The sequence below is a fragment of the Halictus rubicundus genome, chromosome 16, assembly GCF_050948215.1.
Source record: "Halictus rubicundus isolate RS-2024b chromosome 16, iyHalRubi1_principal, whole genome shotgun sequence".
NCBI lineage: Eukaryota > Metazoa > Arthropoda > Insecta > Hymenoptera > Halictidae > Halictus > Halictus rubicundus.
Window position 1 is genome coordinate 8,332,950 of NC_135164.1, and position 16,407 is coordinate 8,349,356.

Genomic DNA, 16,407 nt, shown 5'->3' on the forward strand with positions numbered 1-16,407 from the left:
TCGGTTCATTTTCACAAAGAATTTCCGAGTTAGCAAAATAAATTTCATATTATTCCATAAAAGAATCTGCGAAGTCTTGTGTTGACGGTAAAATCTTTGCTAAAATATTGCTGGCAAAATCTGCAACATTTTAACCTAAAAATTGGTTGATTCGAAAGCATTATCTACGCATTATATATTGAATCGACTGGTTATTCGGAACAACGTTCACGCCAATACTGTTACCGAGCCGATTCCGATTTCTGCGTCACCGCAAGCCGAAAACACGCGTTTGCTTCGTGACGCCGCGTCGGGAATCTTCGAGTCGAGGATTCTCGCTACGACACGTAACGAATTTCGATATCCTGTGGCTCGAGCACAAAGACAGAAAGGGGTGAGAGAGAGAGAGAGAGAGAGAGAGAGAGAGAGAGAGAGAGAGAGAGAGAGAGAGAGAGAGAGAGGTGGAAGGCAGCACGGGTTACCGAGAGGGCATTCGTAGGAGAAAGGATGGGTGGTCATAGTATTGACTCGCTTTTGCGGATGCGGGGGCGGAGTTTTCGACCTCTCTCTCTTTCCCTACCTGTCTCTCTTCATCCCTCTCTCCGCGTTACCATTTCTCTCGCTTCCTTTTTCCTTCTTCCATTCGCTTTCTCCCTATAAATAAACTGCACCCAACCCTTCGATCCCGCACCCTCTGTCTCTCTCCGACCTCCGTCTCCTGTCTCACTCCCTTCGTTTACCCGATGACAAACTGCGTTCTCCTTCTTTCTCCATCTTGGAAGCGTTAACCGTGTTATGTGTCTTCCTCCGTTACACTATTTTCTGCCGTTCTCCTCGAACGATAAATGCATCTTCCTCCCTCGATTCCTCTTTGCCGTCTCTCTCTCTCTCTCTCTCTCTCTCTCTCTCTCTCTGTTGAGCTATCCGCCTCGGATCCCCACCCTTTCCCTGAACCGAGGCAGCCGGGGGTCGAAAGGGGGTGACACGTCGCATAGGGCTGTCAAACCCCCACCCACGCAACGACAAAACTCCTGTTGAAGGGTGACCCAGCAATGGCGGCGGGACTTGTTGTATTTCGCTTTCGAGGTGAGCTCCATTCCCTTCTACCGTCTCGATTCTCGTTTCAACCCCTCCGACGGCGGCCGAGGGGAGGGCAGAATGCGAGAGAGGGCTGGCTGAAATGAAACTGAGTGGATCGGAGAGCGAGCAGCCAGGACGAGCCAGGACAACCACGGTCGAACGGAAACAGGACGGAAGGGTCGAAGGTTCACCGGAGCGACGAAGAAAGTCGAAGAGGGTGTTCTTCTTCTTCGTCGAATAAACGAAGAGGGCCGAACACCGGGACAGGGACAGGGACGGCCGCGGCGCAGAGTCTATATCGCTCGGAAACAGCAACCTCCATTTATTTTATTACATTATCATACCAACTAGGCGTTCGATAAGTGGGGCTTTAAAGCGACGGTTCTCAAATCGTTTCACATGAAACGGTGGCTGCCGCGTTCGCCGGCCCCCGTAAGTCGACTTTAAAAAACCGGATCGGAAGTTAACCCGTTGACCCATCGCACCACGAATTTTTCTCGAATTTTCTTCGGAAACAATACCTAACGTTTTTGGGGTTTCTTTTGCCTCGAATGTACCTCGGACGACGGTTCCTTCAGTCGTATTGATTTTAAACAATTTTTGTTCACTAGTTGTGTTGAAAATTGCTAAGTGCATTCATCAAAATGCGCAGTCTAATTGTGACGTGCAGGTATCTACAATCTTTTAACAATTCGAAAACTACCGAAATGGTAAATTTTAATTTTTCCGTTTCAGATTTTAGATTCACGTATTTTTCGTTAACTTTATTTATCAATTTTTCAAAACATACTTTTGATAGTACTTCTTGTAGACACGTTAGTCTATCTATTGATCCTAATGCAGCTTTATTTTTCATTTAACTAATTCGATAAAAATTGAGCGATGATTTTAATACTCTGGATCAAAATAGACCCAGACCCCAGCGATCGAAGGATTAAGTAAGGATGCAATTTTGTTTTATGAATCGGTGATCGGGTCTATCTTAGAAGAGTTTTTAAAGGGTTCGTTGATCACCTTTCGAATAATGTAGAGGTTCCCGTCTAAAATTGATTTATTCTGATTCCTTCGTGATAATAAAAAGAACAGCTTCATGTTCTGCCTTCGCGGAGCACAAGGGACGAAGTTAAAGTAGGGAAAAACAGGAGGATCGAAGGGATGATTCGTCCGTTGTTTGTGGATATCCGAAATGAAGTGGTCGTCCTGCTCGAAGACGAATACCCGAGTAATCCTTCGATATACGTGAGGAGAAAATCAGATTTCTTGAGTGTCAGAGCCAGCCTAGCGAATTCAGGAGTTCAAGCAGGCCGGATGAAAAATTTGTGGGAACTCCTCTGCCTCACGTTTCTCTGTAAATCGAAATCCACTGACCTTGCCATAAAACATTTGCTTTCTCACCGTTGGGTGAGAATATAATAAACAAACTGCGGCGAATATTAAGCAAATACTTGTAAAAAATGTGGATTTTCAACATTTCTACGAGATTGGAAACGACGTCACAACGATCCTTTATATTTTCAACATAATTCCGATGTGCTTAATAATTCGCTATGTTTAATAAAATGAAATATAATTTGTCGACAAATTACGAGCGCGCGATTCGCGAATATATTTTCCTCCGCTAATTATAATTATTTATCCAGCGTTTGTCAAACAAAAGGCTGCTCGGTGCCTCTGTTTGTTTTCAATCGAATCGTTCGTGACCGATGAGTCCGACAAAACTCCGAGATACGTCAGCATAATTGTGTTCGCACGTAATTTAAATTCGCGATGATAATCGATGGTCATTAAACGAGCGTCACAACTCTACAGAGAAATAGGTACGTCGCCGCTTTTGGTTTTCATTTAACTTAACGGTTGAACAATTCAAAGTGATTTATGCAAATACGCCCGCCAAGCAAACTGTATCGAATCCTTTTCTGATCGCAGTTTAAGTTGCTGCGTTCTGTACATTTTATGCGAATATAATGTGTTCGTAAATATCATCAACGGCCGCTGCCGTTTTCGGAAACTTCAAGCACAGGGTCGCATTTAGGTAACTGTCCATATGACTTCACACACTATAATCAGTGCGAGCTATTCAAGCTTACGAAGTAAGAGATAAAATTATGTAAATCACCACTTAACACAACTAACATTTAAAGTTAAAGAGAAATTTGTTTCTTTTCCTACTGGTTGTAATAAGTTGAGGAAAATATAACAGCGTGTTTAAATTCTTCTGGAGTTGTTACTGCTTTATATTTCACGCTCTCAGTTTTCTCATAAATGCATAAAATTCGCAGTACAATAATAAGTGTGTTGAAGAAATGAACACTAACTGTACCACGACCGATCGAACGACCGCTCTCATATTCCTTATTTTATAATTATTGAAATTACAAAGATGCCTCTATTAGACATTACTAAGTTTTGACACAAACACACAATGTTATAAAAACGGCGAAAAATTTAAATAAATTCAGTCACATTTTCTGCTCGGTACGGTTGGTGTTGGAACTACAAGTTGTGCAGTCGTAGATGTTCGATGCAGAATGAGTCAAGCTTTATTCACATCGTCGAACAGATTTCCGTTAATGCGAAAAAAAAATATTTGTAAGTGAGCGATTCCGGGAAATGAAGCTGCATCGGTCAGAAGGAACTGTCGGACCACATTTACCCCCTTGCCCTCCCTTATTCCTCTCGTTCATTCTGCCTCTCCTGTAAAATCAATAGGTGCGTCGGCGTCCGGCACGATAGAATTCTGCCATATAACCTCGGACGATTTACTAAAAATCGATCAAACTCGACGTGCACCGGACACGGCGAAATAAACCACGAGATTTGGTACAATATAATCTATGAGAATGATAAATCTTTTGCGTTATACTCGTACCAAATCAAGTTCCACCCCACGGTCTCAATAAATCATTTTTCTAGATTTAAAACAAACAATTGGGTAGTGTGCATACCTGCGAAGAATAGAAACAAAAATATTATTCTAGTATTCCATCCTTTTGCACTAAGGAAATGATCGTCTTTTGTAGTGTACCTACTAATGTAACTAAATGATAACGGTAATTTCGTAATAGTACAAGAATGAAAAATGTCGACCGAAATTTTATAATTCTTATATGTACAGAAAGCTAATACTATGTGATTTCATAGTTACACGAGGGTGATCGGTAACCGGTGGTATATCCGAAAAGGGGGTGACTCTACATAAACAAAAATAAGTCGAAAATTAAGAATAAAATTTTTCATATGAGGTTGTGTTTTTGAGAAAATCGAGTTGGAAAATTCGGAATAGGAATCTACATAGGTGCTACTGAAGTACAAATGCTCAAGCACCCGAACTTGATGAATTTTCAAAGTCGATTTTCTCGAAAAGGTTTTATTCTACACTTTCGACTTATTTTTTATGCAGAATCGCCCCCATTTTCGGTTGCACCACCAGGCACCGATCATCCTGTAATAAGTATGTTCCGATTATTCCCAATTCCACTCGACTAACATTTACTTCACCGTGTACCAGCGGTTCGTCAACCGTGAAGCTTGAACGATGCTCGACGACGAGCAGAATGCTCCTTTGTCTCTTTTGCGAATTAATTTCAAGGACGGGGACCTTTGTGCCCCGCGAGGGCTCTTACTTGGCATCGAGCAAACCCAATTTACGCTTAAACAAGAAGCATCTTCGCATAACTTAGCCTTGCGTGAAATCCTGCGTCAAAGGGAGGGAAGCTCCTTTTTTAAGCTCCTCGACCTCCTAGGATTTAGACAGTGAACTTCAAAGCCTTGAAGGATGGAAGGAAAGAATACGCAGGATTTCAAATTACACGGCAGACCGTGGCTTTGCCTGTATGCGACGAAATCAATTATAACTTCAGCCTTCCGCAACGTACGTTTGCAAAGGATAAAAAAAAAGGTATTTAAGCACGCGATAATGTGGAAATAATTTTTAAAGTTTCTCCCGGTGCTTGAAACCTCTACTGACGCAAAGCAATGTTCATTTTCTTCTGAAATAGTTTTACGCAATACACATTTAACACATTACATAGTTTTAAAAAATCCTGCAAATTCAAACGTCTCCAAAAAGTTTCAAAAATTCGAACCATAAATACAAAGGAAATTGCAGTGAATATTGGAAACCCAAAAGCGGAAAAATGTAAATAGTTACCTTGGGTAGCAGTGTTGAAATTAATTTTCTTGGACTCAAAATGATCACAATAATTGAGCACATATTTCCTATGATAGTCCTGCATGGCTGAGGTTATTCCCAAAAACAAGTTTTCCTTCTTCTTCTTGATTGATAGTACGACATTGTAACGAAATGATGTTGCCATCTAGCAGCAGAATATGAAGAACACACGAGCCGAAAAACCTAAAATATGACAAATTCGAAGCGAAAAAAACGTTCTGAGGACAAGAGAATCGTGAAGAGTTTGTGAAAAAACTGCTTCATCGATATGGTATGAGAACAATCCCCAAAAATTGCGTCTCAAATAAATATTTAACAAAATATTTTTCCATATTGCTGTATTAGCACAGACGAGGTATAGGAGTAGACCAATTACCTTATGGGGTTTCGTGTCGCAAGATCTGAAATACCGACAACGCTAAAAAACACACAAACACAGACTTGACGGATTTTTACAAAGAAAAATATATATTAACATACTTTGGCTGTGGTATTATTGTCTTGCCTGAAATCGTGTTAAGCGACCATATAGTTAGAAATGAAGTATACAAAATACTCGATTCGTGCTAACAAAAATTCATGACTTATCGGTAACGTCGAGTGCAACGCGGAAATAGTAAAAAGCCCCATGAGCATGTGACAGGAAAATACATGGGTTTGTAACATTACATACGTCTCGTGTTGATAATTATGTGCACAGATAGGTGGTTTAGTTTCGAAGCTTAATTTTTCTAGAATTTAATTATGCATAAGCAATAGTGAGTCAACACGCCTGCAGGTGTCAGCGAGGGAGTGATTGACAAATGGTGTCAAACGACGTTGAATCAGTTTTGCAATAAATGCAGATTTTACAAACTCGTTCTGGCTTATCCTGAATCGGTATTTTCGGAATCGATTAAAAACTAATCGAAATTCCTGTTGAATATTTTCCTCGTAGATGTGCTACCAGTTTTGTGTCAGTTTTGTGTAGAAATCGATAAATTCGAGTCGACCGTCGAACCTTGCGCGCAGGTTTCTCTGTCGTGTATTATTTCTTTCACCGAATATCTTTGGCGTCAAGATGTCCACATCCGTCACAGCGAAACTTCAAGATGACATGAATAGTATACCGTTGGCAGACGACGACCCACAAGGTGAACACTTTGCATCCACGTTTTTGACACAGTTTTCCTAATTGCATTATCGTCGCTGACTCGATTATAACCTGTTTTCTTCCGTCTTAACTCAAATGAAATATTTACATATTTGCCAAGTGTATCGACATCAAGCACTTTCTAATTCTTATACGTATGTCTACATTTGATCATACATATGAATTTAAATCTAACTAGATTAAAATTGTTTATAGAAACGATTATGGAACCTTTGTTTTCCTTTTGTTGGAAAACAAAATGGATTTCGAATGTTTTTATTAGATTATAGTCACGTTTTCTTCAGTAGAGTGATTACCTATTACTTAACTGTTTCTTCGTTCAGAAATTATGACATTTATGAGTACTTTTCTGCGCAGTGATTATTCCTGAAGAAGAAATTTTAGATAACAGCTGTCACCTATCTGATGCATTGGGCAGAGGACGCAGCATGGATTCCATTCCTTCGACATTCACCAATGGCAGCTGTAGTCCCAATAGTACGTTTTCAACATTTCACTTTGGGTAAAAGCTAATTCATATAATATATACTAACTTTATTATAGGCTTGGATCCTGATATTAGCCCAGATGAGCAAGAGGAAAAGGCTAGATTGATTGCTCAAGTTCTTGAACTCCAGAATACTTTAGATGGTAAGAACTACCTTTAAAATACAGTCAAACCTTTATAACTTGTGAATTTCTATAAGACAACAAATTTTCTCATTCTATTTTCTACCTTTACTGTACAAACCTAGTGAAATCTCTAAATGGTTTTTATTTTTAAAAGACATTCATTTGCGCAATCAGATCTTTATAATTGTGTAGACTACTTCACTAGTTTGCTTTTTAAATACGTAAATGAAATATGTACGAATGTTTAAAACAATAGTAGCATCAGATCTTTTGGCAATTTTTTATGTTAGGAATAATATGAAATGGGAATTCCAAATTCTTCTAGCACTCTTACGCGTGAAAGTAACAAAAAATAATAGCACATTCGTACAAGTGCTTAAGCAACTGCTAAGAGAAAGCTAAATTTTACCTATTGCTTCTTCTCTTCAGATTTGTCACAGAGAGTCGACAGTGTAAAGGAAGAGAACCTAAAACTGAGAAGCGAGAATCAAGTACTTAATCAGTATATCGAAAACTTAATGTCTGCATCCAGTGTTTTTCAGTCCACGAGCCCGAACACCAAGAAAAAGTGAATCTATGTCTTAAACTAGAGAAAAATTCTGAAAAAAAAGAACAGGGATCTTGAAATAATGTGATCGTCGGCTCTTCGTAAAATGTATGTATACGCTTTCATTTTGTAACACCTTATTAAAAACAAGTTAAAGGGGAAAGAACAAATTTATTGTAGATATAAGAGATTTCAAGATGCCGTATAATAGATGTGCTTATTCAGGTAATTCCTGTTTTGTTAGCGTGTTCATACTTTTTACGAAGACGGCATATATGAGCGAAAATATGCTTGTTTTCTCTTAAGAATTTTGGACCATGTCCATTTGAAAATTCGTGGATCGAACTGTATACATATTTTCTTTTTCCTTCAGTCACTTCATACGCTTTTTGCTTCAGAAGCAACGTGCTTGTAATTATTATATATTGCCAAAGAATTCCATTTTGCATTTATATACTGCAATTCTATTTATTGATTTATGCTAGGTGTGTAAGAGACATGTAATCTCAACGATTATGAACAAAGTTTATGAAAATTTATAAGCTGAAGAAACGGAATTAATTCTTCCGATGCTAAGTATATATTAACAAACCAATTCAATTGTGATTTTCAGCAGTTACATGCAGCTAGGTCTTATAATAGGCTCTTATCTTTTAGAAATTTTTTTATACAATAAGTTATATTTTATTCAGTTATTGTTATTATTGGTTTGTCGATGTTTATGCAAAGATTGTAATTTTTCGTAAATTATTTTATATGAATCGGTAGAAAAAATTTTATTTTGCTAATTAAAATATTCTTTATCGTGAAATGTTTGTTTAATTGATTGTTGAAATCCGTGCTCACGGTATCGGAAAATCTTCCGATGAAACTGATGTAAAAAGGACCTTTTTCTTTTTTTTTTTCTTTTTCGCTTTGTTGGCTGTTGATCCTCAAAATTGTTATGATCATACTAGATTTATTACCACACTATACCGTTACCTGAAAGTATATGTAAATGTTTTAATCTTAGCATTGAAAGAATTAATTGCGAAGATCGAACGATACTCATGACTCATGAACAATTATTATCTTATTAGCATTTCGTCTCAGATAAATTTAATTTATGATATTTTAAATTGCGTTTGTTGAAGTTGATTGCTGGCAGCATATTTCATATTTACGGAATAAGATGCGAGGGTAATAAGTGTTTGTAGTTACCGTATTTAATCAAACACCGGCGTTTTTTAATTGAGGCTTTCGCTTAAGAGTTTCGATATACCTGTATACAATGTATGTAGGTGTACAAAAGAGATAAATAGTAATTACATATAAATATATTATATTACATATAATTATTATATAATAAAATACAGATTGGCGTTTGTACGAATGCTGCGAACGAAGTGTCGAACTCGGATTACAATCGAGTTAGATCGGTACACTATGTTTGCAGCATGATCGATCAACGACTAATATTATTAAAATTGAAAAAAAAGGAAGAATGTACTGCAATTTGAAACTGCAACTTGCGATGAAGGTTCAGTTGAAGGGCACAAGCAGAATGCACAATCCCAAACTATTCCGTTGTTGAGTAACAGTGTTATAATAAACATTATATTCTATTGGAAGGTAACGAAGTTGTTTATTTATCTTACAAGTACCATAGAAACTCGTATCTAAATTATTATCCCCCGATTCGAATTTCGGTTTCGTTATCGCTAACAGGAGATTTACATGATTGATGCATTACACGTTCAACATATATTTGGGATTTTAACTTTCAATGGTCGGTTCTTATACATTTTTGTGCGCTGATTATGAATTGGTCAATTTATCTATAGTTTACGTCCAACTTTCGACAAACTCGTTTTAAAAATAGTTCATTTTCCAAGTTCGATGATGTTATATGCTTCATGTATAAATAGTCCTTATTATACACTTAATATAGTTTAATCTTACATTATTACCCTAAATATATAGAGTATATCTATTACTTTTAAAGCATAATACATCCCCAAAATTGGAAACGTCAATTCTTTCGAGATGAAAATGTGAAAAATATGTAAATTCGAGTTCAGTACACAAAAATCCATAAGAAACGCTTATTCACATTGAATATCATTCTCAGACCAAGTGATCTTTTTGTCATTGATGAAGACAGTGCAAGGAAACAATTTTTACTATCGCATAAATTGTTATGAATATATATCTATCATTGTATAAGAAACGTTTAGAAATGTATGAGTAGTTGGATGTCGAAGAAATTAAAAATTTGTTGAACAATGTCGTTCTATACATGAATTTTAGACATGCATGTGTATCAATGGTCCACAACGGAGCTAGCTCTTCAATAGTACAGATTTTCATGTTTCTGAATCCGCATAATTTTAGTCGCTTAATAAAACGATTGATTTACAATGTACTTTAGTTTACTTTAGCGTGGAAGTTAATCTTGACGTATAGCTAAAAATTGTATCGCCTTTTGACCCCAACGTGTTTTTGGTCCCGGTTTTGCCCTTCCATTTTTCTTTATGCCTATCCACCATCCGTGGTTCGCATATTTTCGCGAACGAAATGCGTCATACGAACCAACGTTCCATTGTTCCCATTCTGTATTGTCCTTGTTCACGTTCGGCTATAAAAACGTAATAATAAATAAACAGTATTTTCACTGTTTCAAACGCACAAAATCCGCAGTCTAATCATGACTTGTCCAATTTTCTTACGCCACAATTTTTTGTTAGTTCAGAAGTGTTTCTCTACGGTTAAGTAAACATGTTTACACTTTTTTGTTCACTTAAAACTGACGATCTTACCTCCCCGTACAGACGACCCTTTTTGTTGAAGGCCAGGTAAAAACCAGTCTCGATGTTCTGCATTCGAATTATACCGAACGCTACTGGTATAATGTGAAATAAGGCTAAAAAGTGATCAAGGTATCTCGGATACAGTTCACAGGGTGTATTATCTGATATCCTTAGTAAATGATTAATAATTACCATGTGGTTCGGTGGTACCACTCAAACCCAGAACACGGCCAGAATTTGAAACGGCAAGATGATAACCGGTCCGACAAAAGAACTTGATTACCAGACAATTGTACACTGGATTTTCCGCGAGTTTCCTCGGATCCCATATTACGCATGGCGGGGGTTTAACTGATCCAGTTGTCACAAAGCGCGGTTTTCTGAAAGGATGAACGTTTCACGGTGTTAATTTGAACATAGCGTTGCACGAAGGCTAAATTAGTCTTTGTCGCTCCAGTGACAATGTGTGTCGCGCCGTTGATTAGCTGCTTTTCTTACATGGCTGTCTTATAAGAAATTATACGCACGCTTTTATCATGGACCAAGTATTTCCAGGGTGAAAATTCCTATTTCTATGAAATCAGTTTAGAGTTGTTAAAATTATCTATTTTCTAGGAAATTTATTTCTTCATCGGTCAATTTTTAGTGACACGTGTATTTATTAGCAATGGTGTCATAACACAGACCGTTGCACTTTCCTCGCGTCTTTAATAGTTCACGACTAGTGGAATAAATGTAACGAAGATAGGGGCACGGTATAATGGATAAACTTAATGCGAACGGACACACGAAGATGGTGCGCTATTTATAACATATCATTGCGTTTGGAAAAATGGGCCGATCGACTTTTCAGGTCAGCGAGCTTCGTGAATGAAGCGTGCCCGCTGCAGTGTAGATGTTTTTTTCCAACCCTGTTAATTTTAAACAGACGCTCGAGGGGAAGAATGGCGATGCCGATACGCTCCAGCCAAGAAGCGGAACGTCAACTGATAATAATCAAGCTAATGGTACCGATAACGAGACACGAATACATTAATATTCCTTGCATGTTTAGAGCCGTGTCTGAGTACTTTCTTGAATAAGAAAAGTACCGATAGCAATCCGTGTTGCCCACTTTGGAAAATTAAAAATTATTTCCTTATTTCTCTGTGTGGAATAAAAGTGGTGATCTGCATGTAACGTGTGAATTACATTACACAATTTACACAATTCGTTTCATTTTGTTGCGAATATTAAATAAATTAGGCGCGGTAGATTTAATATATTTACATTTGAAACGAATTTTATTATTAGATTGTTTACCGAATAAGAAATAAGCTACACAAGTGATCCAAATTTGGAAAATTGAATCTGAACAAACGGTTCGTAAATGGCCTCCTCCATTTTTGTATGATTGAATTTGTGCTAACAGTGCTGAAGATGCTCGGGATATGGTGACGGAGCAAAACCTCACAAGATGTTTAAAATTCAACATTTGTAGGATTACGTCTTCACATTGCGCAAACACGCCTTCGTTAATTACACGTGGCACGATCTATTTGTTAGAACTCGAGCACGGTCATAAACGTCGATCCCAATTTTGCGGTGCATGTCGTGCGTGCGATATACCTAATGCAATTCCCGCGAAATTGCAGTTCTGTCGGTTGCCACGGTTCTCGAATGTCGGTAATGATATAACACGAACGGTACCTACTACACCTAGTGACCCTGCAACAATACAACGCTGAAAGTTAATCAAGTCAAGTGACCAATCTGTTCAAATCATATGTACCGAGTATCGAAGGGTAACTACGCGATCATAGTCAATGCCATGCTCGAGGAACGTATTGCTGCATTCATTCCTGCACCTTCAACTACAGTAATTCGCATTTTCAAAAGAGCAGGTTTTAAACGTTCCGCTCGTACAATGAATCCAAAAATTATCAATATTTCAATCATGATAATTTTGCTCAAATCGCTAGGTGAGGGGAGGGAGCACGAATTGAGGGGAAAAAGTTACCCCCTCTCTAGAGGTCTAGTATTTTCTAGAATTTTTTCTAGAATTTTCAAACTCGATTTACTCGAAGAAGCGTCGAACGAAAAAATCCACCACGATTTCGGGAACAACCTGTAAAAAGTGGAGTGCTTGGAAAATTGTACGTTACGTTCTACGTCGTTATTCGTTTTCCTATAGGAGTCAATTTATTTTATCGTACGTTGATAGAAAATTTAAAACTGTTAAGTTAGCAGCGCGCGGGATGTGGAGTTAATCGATTCACGTGATTAATGAACGCCCGTTGTAGTACACGTTACAGGGAAATTACGTCCGCGGACTTAGCGGCACATTGTGCTTGCGGGAAAGTTACTGTAAAATATGCATCGCCTTTTCATCAATGTCAGCAAGTCGTACATCATTGGGAATATTGATGCCGATAACGAAATAAATTTTTTTCAGTTATCATCATTCTGTTTTGACATCGAAGTCGTAATTCCTTCACCCATAGTGCATAGTGAAAATTAATAGAAATATTCTTTTGTTAGTTCGCTAAGGATTTTATGCATCTATAGCAAATATGTCAATATTTATGTTTATAGCAAATATCGATGAAAATCTAAATACATAATATGAATTATTGTTTGACTTCTATATTTATAAATTGAACTGTAAAAACATCAATTAATACGAAGTACTAATTGATTATAAAATAAGTGATAAAAGCCAAGAAAATTATTTGGAATATTATCTTGGATCATGTGAACTAGTCATTCTAACAAGTTGTTTCTCTCCATCGAGGATTTGATGAATAAGGTCAATCTGGCTTTAATTACGATAGAATTTTAATTGGTAAATCTACGATAGATTGTTGGAACTGTCAGTTGAAACTTCTTAAGCTGTCTCCGGGTGTGATCGATACTTAAACAAGATTAGAAAGATTGAGCTTTGTCGATAGTTCGTAATTACTGGCAAATACCCATTCTCATCGAATTTCACTGTAGTCGTGTGCCGCCTCGTCTCCCGTTTGCCTCTGCGATCCCCATTGATCTCCTTTTCGTTCTTCGTCCCTTTCTCCTCGCCGATCGATAGATCGGAATCGTAGCTGTCGTCACTGCAACTGTCATCGATGTCGCTGCATTCTTCGTCGCATGTTGGCGCCTCCAAGTTTTCGTGGATCCAGCGAAGACTCATTCTCCTATGTTAATTTGTCCAGATAGCTGCAATTAAAGTGTACAAAACGTTATTCAAAATTGCCGTTTGAAATGGACTCGTGTGTGGCCCGCGAGCCACCAGTTGCCCAGGCCTGATGCAGCAGATGATCCAATTGGTAGCATTTAAGAAAGAAAACATGTCTTCAATTTTTCACTTTTCTGTTGTAGACAAAAATGAATGGCAGCTGGTTTATTGTTGTACTATTGTTTTCAACGAAATGATCACAGTTTAAATATGGACGATTTCCTCAGAATTTAACATTTAATGTTCAAACATTTTCTCGATCGACTGTACATCATCGTGTTCATTTTTTGGGATAAAGTGTATTTTACTAAATCGTTAAATAACAATACGGTTATCAATATTTTGTACCGTTATTTATAGTAACGTATTTTATTTTTTTATTATCATAGATTTTATTTTTAGTATTTTTAGAATTTTATTTTTTATTATCATAGATTGTAACAGAGTTTCTTCAAAAAATTTGACTATAAAAGTGCATACGTAGATTCCTATTAGACTCATTTTTATCATAGTGTCGCGGAAGCGTTTCTTTTTGTCAGGTTAGCCACAGAAGAAGCACAAGGGACTAACGGTGGTTTCGGTCTGTTAATGTTCAATTACATGATCGAGGAAACAATGACACAGCTACAAGCGGCAATTCATGTAACATTAATACGTGAGTTCCGACTTTAATTATAGTGTAACGTCCCACAAATAATATCGGAGTTCTATTTACATACTCGATACGAGATTAATATAGATCAAAGGAGGTCTATTTACCTTTTTAATCTAATGTTAGATTACACAGGGTCCGGTCGATCAACTATTCGACGCAACTATCAAAGTTTGCGCTACTATTAAATTAAATGGTGTACCATCTAACAGTGTTCCATTAAAATGTTTTAAATTTCATTTGATTCGAATCGAGTTTGCTTTTGGCACTACTATTAAATTAGATAGCGTATCATCACGTTCTAAAAAAGTGTTTAACTAACATCTTTTTTTATTTCTCTTTCGACGCGTATAGTATTACCAATTCCAACACGGTTAACCAGATTTCCAATTTACTTTCCAATTTACGGTAGAAAGTCCGCCTTTGTTCTTCTCTAATAGCAATTAAACTCAGCTGCTCAACGTTTTATTATATAATTCCTGTAATTGCTGTCTAACATATATATTCCCGAGACAAAGAATCTTTCTGTGTTCAAGCTTCCAAGTAAATAATAATACTAAAAATACTTTCACGGTGAATTTTACTATGAATCTTAATTCGGCATCGATTAAAACGCCAAGTTATGCTCGCTCGCAAATCAACGGAAAGTTTCTACAACATGCACTGTCGATTTCAAAATATCGCTGTCACAATGGAGAACAGTTAAAAAGTATGATTTTTAACGGCCATGACAGTGCATCTTAAAAAAGAAAATTAATCAGACATGGACAAGAAAATTGCTCTGCATTATTATCAAATTTCTTCATATAGCTAGAGTTCTGGCACAAAACCACACAATTTTGGAAACAATTTTCTTCAAAATCTCTAGCTTTTAAAATATCAAGAAATCCGTGACTATTTTCACCGTATCAACCCGCACAGTTGTCAATAATAAAATAAATACCAAATAGTTTCCTGAGAACTGTATCAAGCTACCAATGGAGGACACTCAATCATATTTCAAAATCGCTGAAATTACAAAGGCGGTACCATTAGAAATTGTTAGATTTTCTTGATTCAGGCGCATATATTTATAAAAATTACGAGAAACCTACATAAATTCTTGTAATTTTTGCGAAACCAAAGCAAGAGCGCGGCTTGGAAAACAAAATAAATCGGGAATTGAAAGCACGATTTTCTCTTCTATTTGCAACACTTACCGAAAAATAAGTCAAACGACTTGTGGGACGTTATCCAGGGGGGAAAGGAACGAGCAGAGCAAGCGCCTGTGTCGAGATCCGGAGTTTTCCGACTGACAGTGAAATCCCGGCGGAAAAAACACGGTAGCCGAACGACAGTCGCAGGTTTCGCAACACTTGCCGGCACGTCTATTGAACAGGTCGAGTTCCGTTTCACGGGGTCCGCGAGCACATTGTTCGCCGCTACGATTCACTACCGTCGATGGATGTGCACACCTCGACCCACCTAGGTGCTCCACGTTTATCACACGACTGAGCCGGCTCCGCCGAGAGGAGGTTCGTTGGATAATACTGGATATGACGCCGGTCTATTGGTAGACGGCGTAGTCAGCAGTGGTCAGCAATCCGAGGTAGACTAAATTAAAAATGGGACACGCGGCGAAACCTGAAGAACCAGAAAGAAAGATCTCTTTTGTTACCGGCGCGCTCGCGCGAATTTTTCTAACTCCTCCTATCGACGGTAAACGTCGCGAGAGAAAGAGAGAGAGAGAGAGAGATGTTGACGTTTCGCGGTTCGTTAGTTCCTCTCTGTTAGCTTTTCCGGGTGTCCGCTCGCATTCGACAGAACGAGAGATCTGATCTTTTTGTTTGGATCTACTGATGAACTCTCCGCGCGAAACCTCCTCTTCGGAGCACGTTGTAATTGGAATTACAGCGCGGGGCGAAATTGCATCTGTGTTTCGGACAGGTGACTGAAACATGCTCGATAGAGTTTTCTGTGCCACAATTATCAGATATTTGCTTCAGTTACGGTGATCGAGATCATTGTGCATTCGCTGAGACGGAGTCCCGGAAATCTCGAGAATCGCCGATTTTATATCGGCCATTTGTGATCGCTGGATTGCGGATTTTGTGCATACACGACAAAAATGAGCAGGTGTAATTTAACACGGTAAATAATACTGTTATATTATCTTGAATCTGTTGAACATAATCAGAAAGAGATTAAATTTTTATTCCGCCGCAGTTTGTTGC

At 37.9% G+C, this 16,407-nt stretch overlaps 2 protein-coding genes across 3 annotated transcripts; one reads left to right on the forward strand and one right to left on the reverse strand.

Moving 5' to 3' along the window:
* Nucleotides 1-5,820: 5,820 nt before the first annotated feature.
* LOC143361903 (uncharacterized) lies at nucleotides 5,821-9,152 on the forward strand. The gene is made up of 5 exons (XM_076801606.1): nucleotides 5,821-5,885; nucleotides 5,966-6,363; nucleotides 6,741-6,860; nucleotides 6,927-7,013; nucleotides 7,425-9,152. The coding sequence occupies exons 2-5, from the start codon at nucleotides 6,291-6,293 to the stop codon at nucleotides 7,565-7,567; spliced, it is 423 nt and encodes a 140-aa protein (XP_076657721.1). The 5' UTR covers nucleotides 5,821-5,885; nucleotides 5,966-6,290; the 3' UTR covers nucleotides 7,568-9,152.
* A 562-nt stretch (nucleotides 9,153-9,714) lies between these two features.
* On the reverse strand, nucleotides 9,715-15,805 carry LOC143361902 (fibroblast growth factor 1). 2 transcript variants are annotated; one of them, XM_076801605.1, is made up of 5 exons: nucleotides 15,394-15,805; nucleotides 13,283-13,523; nucleotides 10,524-10,711; nucleotides 10,341-10,444; nucleotides 9,715-10,159 (listed from the first exon to the last, which is right to left on the reverse strand). In XM_076801605.1, exons 2-5 carry the CDS (start codon nucleotides 13,495-13,497, stop codon nucleotides 9,971-9,973), a joined length of 696 nt encoding a protein of 231 aa, XP_076657720.1. In that variant the 5' UTR covers nucleotides 13,498-13,523; nucleotides 15,394-15,805; the 3' UTR covers nucleotides 9,715-9,970. The 2 variants fall into 2 exon arrangements, with proteins under 2 accessions (XP_076657720.1, XP_076657719.1); XM_076801604.1 differs by lacking the exon at nucleotides 15,394-15,805 and having other exon boundaries at nucleotides 13,283-13,547.
* Between the last annotated feature and the right edge of the window lie 602 nt (nucleotides 15,806-16,407).

Coding starts and splice junctions, on each gene's coding strand:
- LOC143361903 (XM_076801606.1), top strand. CDS start 6,291: ATGTCCACATCCGTCACAGCGAAACTTCAAGATGACATGAATAGTATA. Junction 6,861..6,926: donor TGGCAGCTGTAGTCCCAATA/GTACGTTTTCAA, acceptor ACTTTATTATAG/GCTTGGATCCTGATATTAGC. Junction 7,014..7,424: donor ACTCCAGAATACTTTAGATG/GTAAGAACTACC, acceptor TCTTCTCTTCAG/ATTTGTCACAGAGAGTCGAC.
- LOC143361902 (XM_076801605.1), bottom strand. CDS start 13,497: ATGAGTCTTCGCTGGATCCACGAAAACTTGGAGGCGCCAACATGCGAC. Junction 10,445..10,523: donor TGGTACCACCGAACCACATG/GTAATTATTAAT, acceptor ATCACTTTTTAG/CCTTATTTCACATTATACCA. Junction 10,160..10,340: donor AGGGTCGTCTGTACGGGGAG/GTAAGATCGTCA, acceptor ACGTTTTTATAG/CCGAACGTGAACAAGGACAA.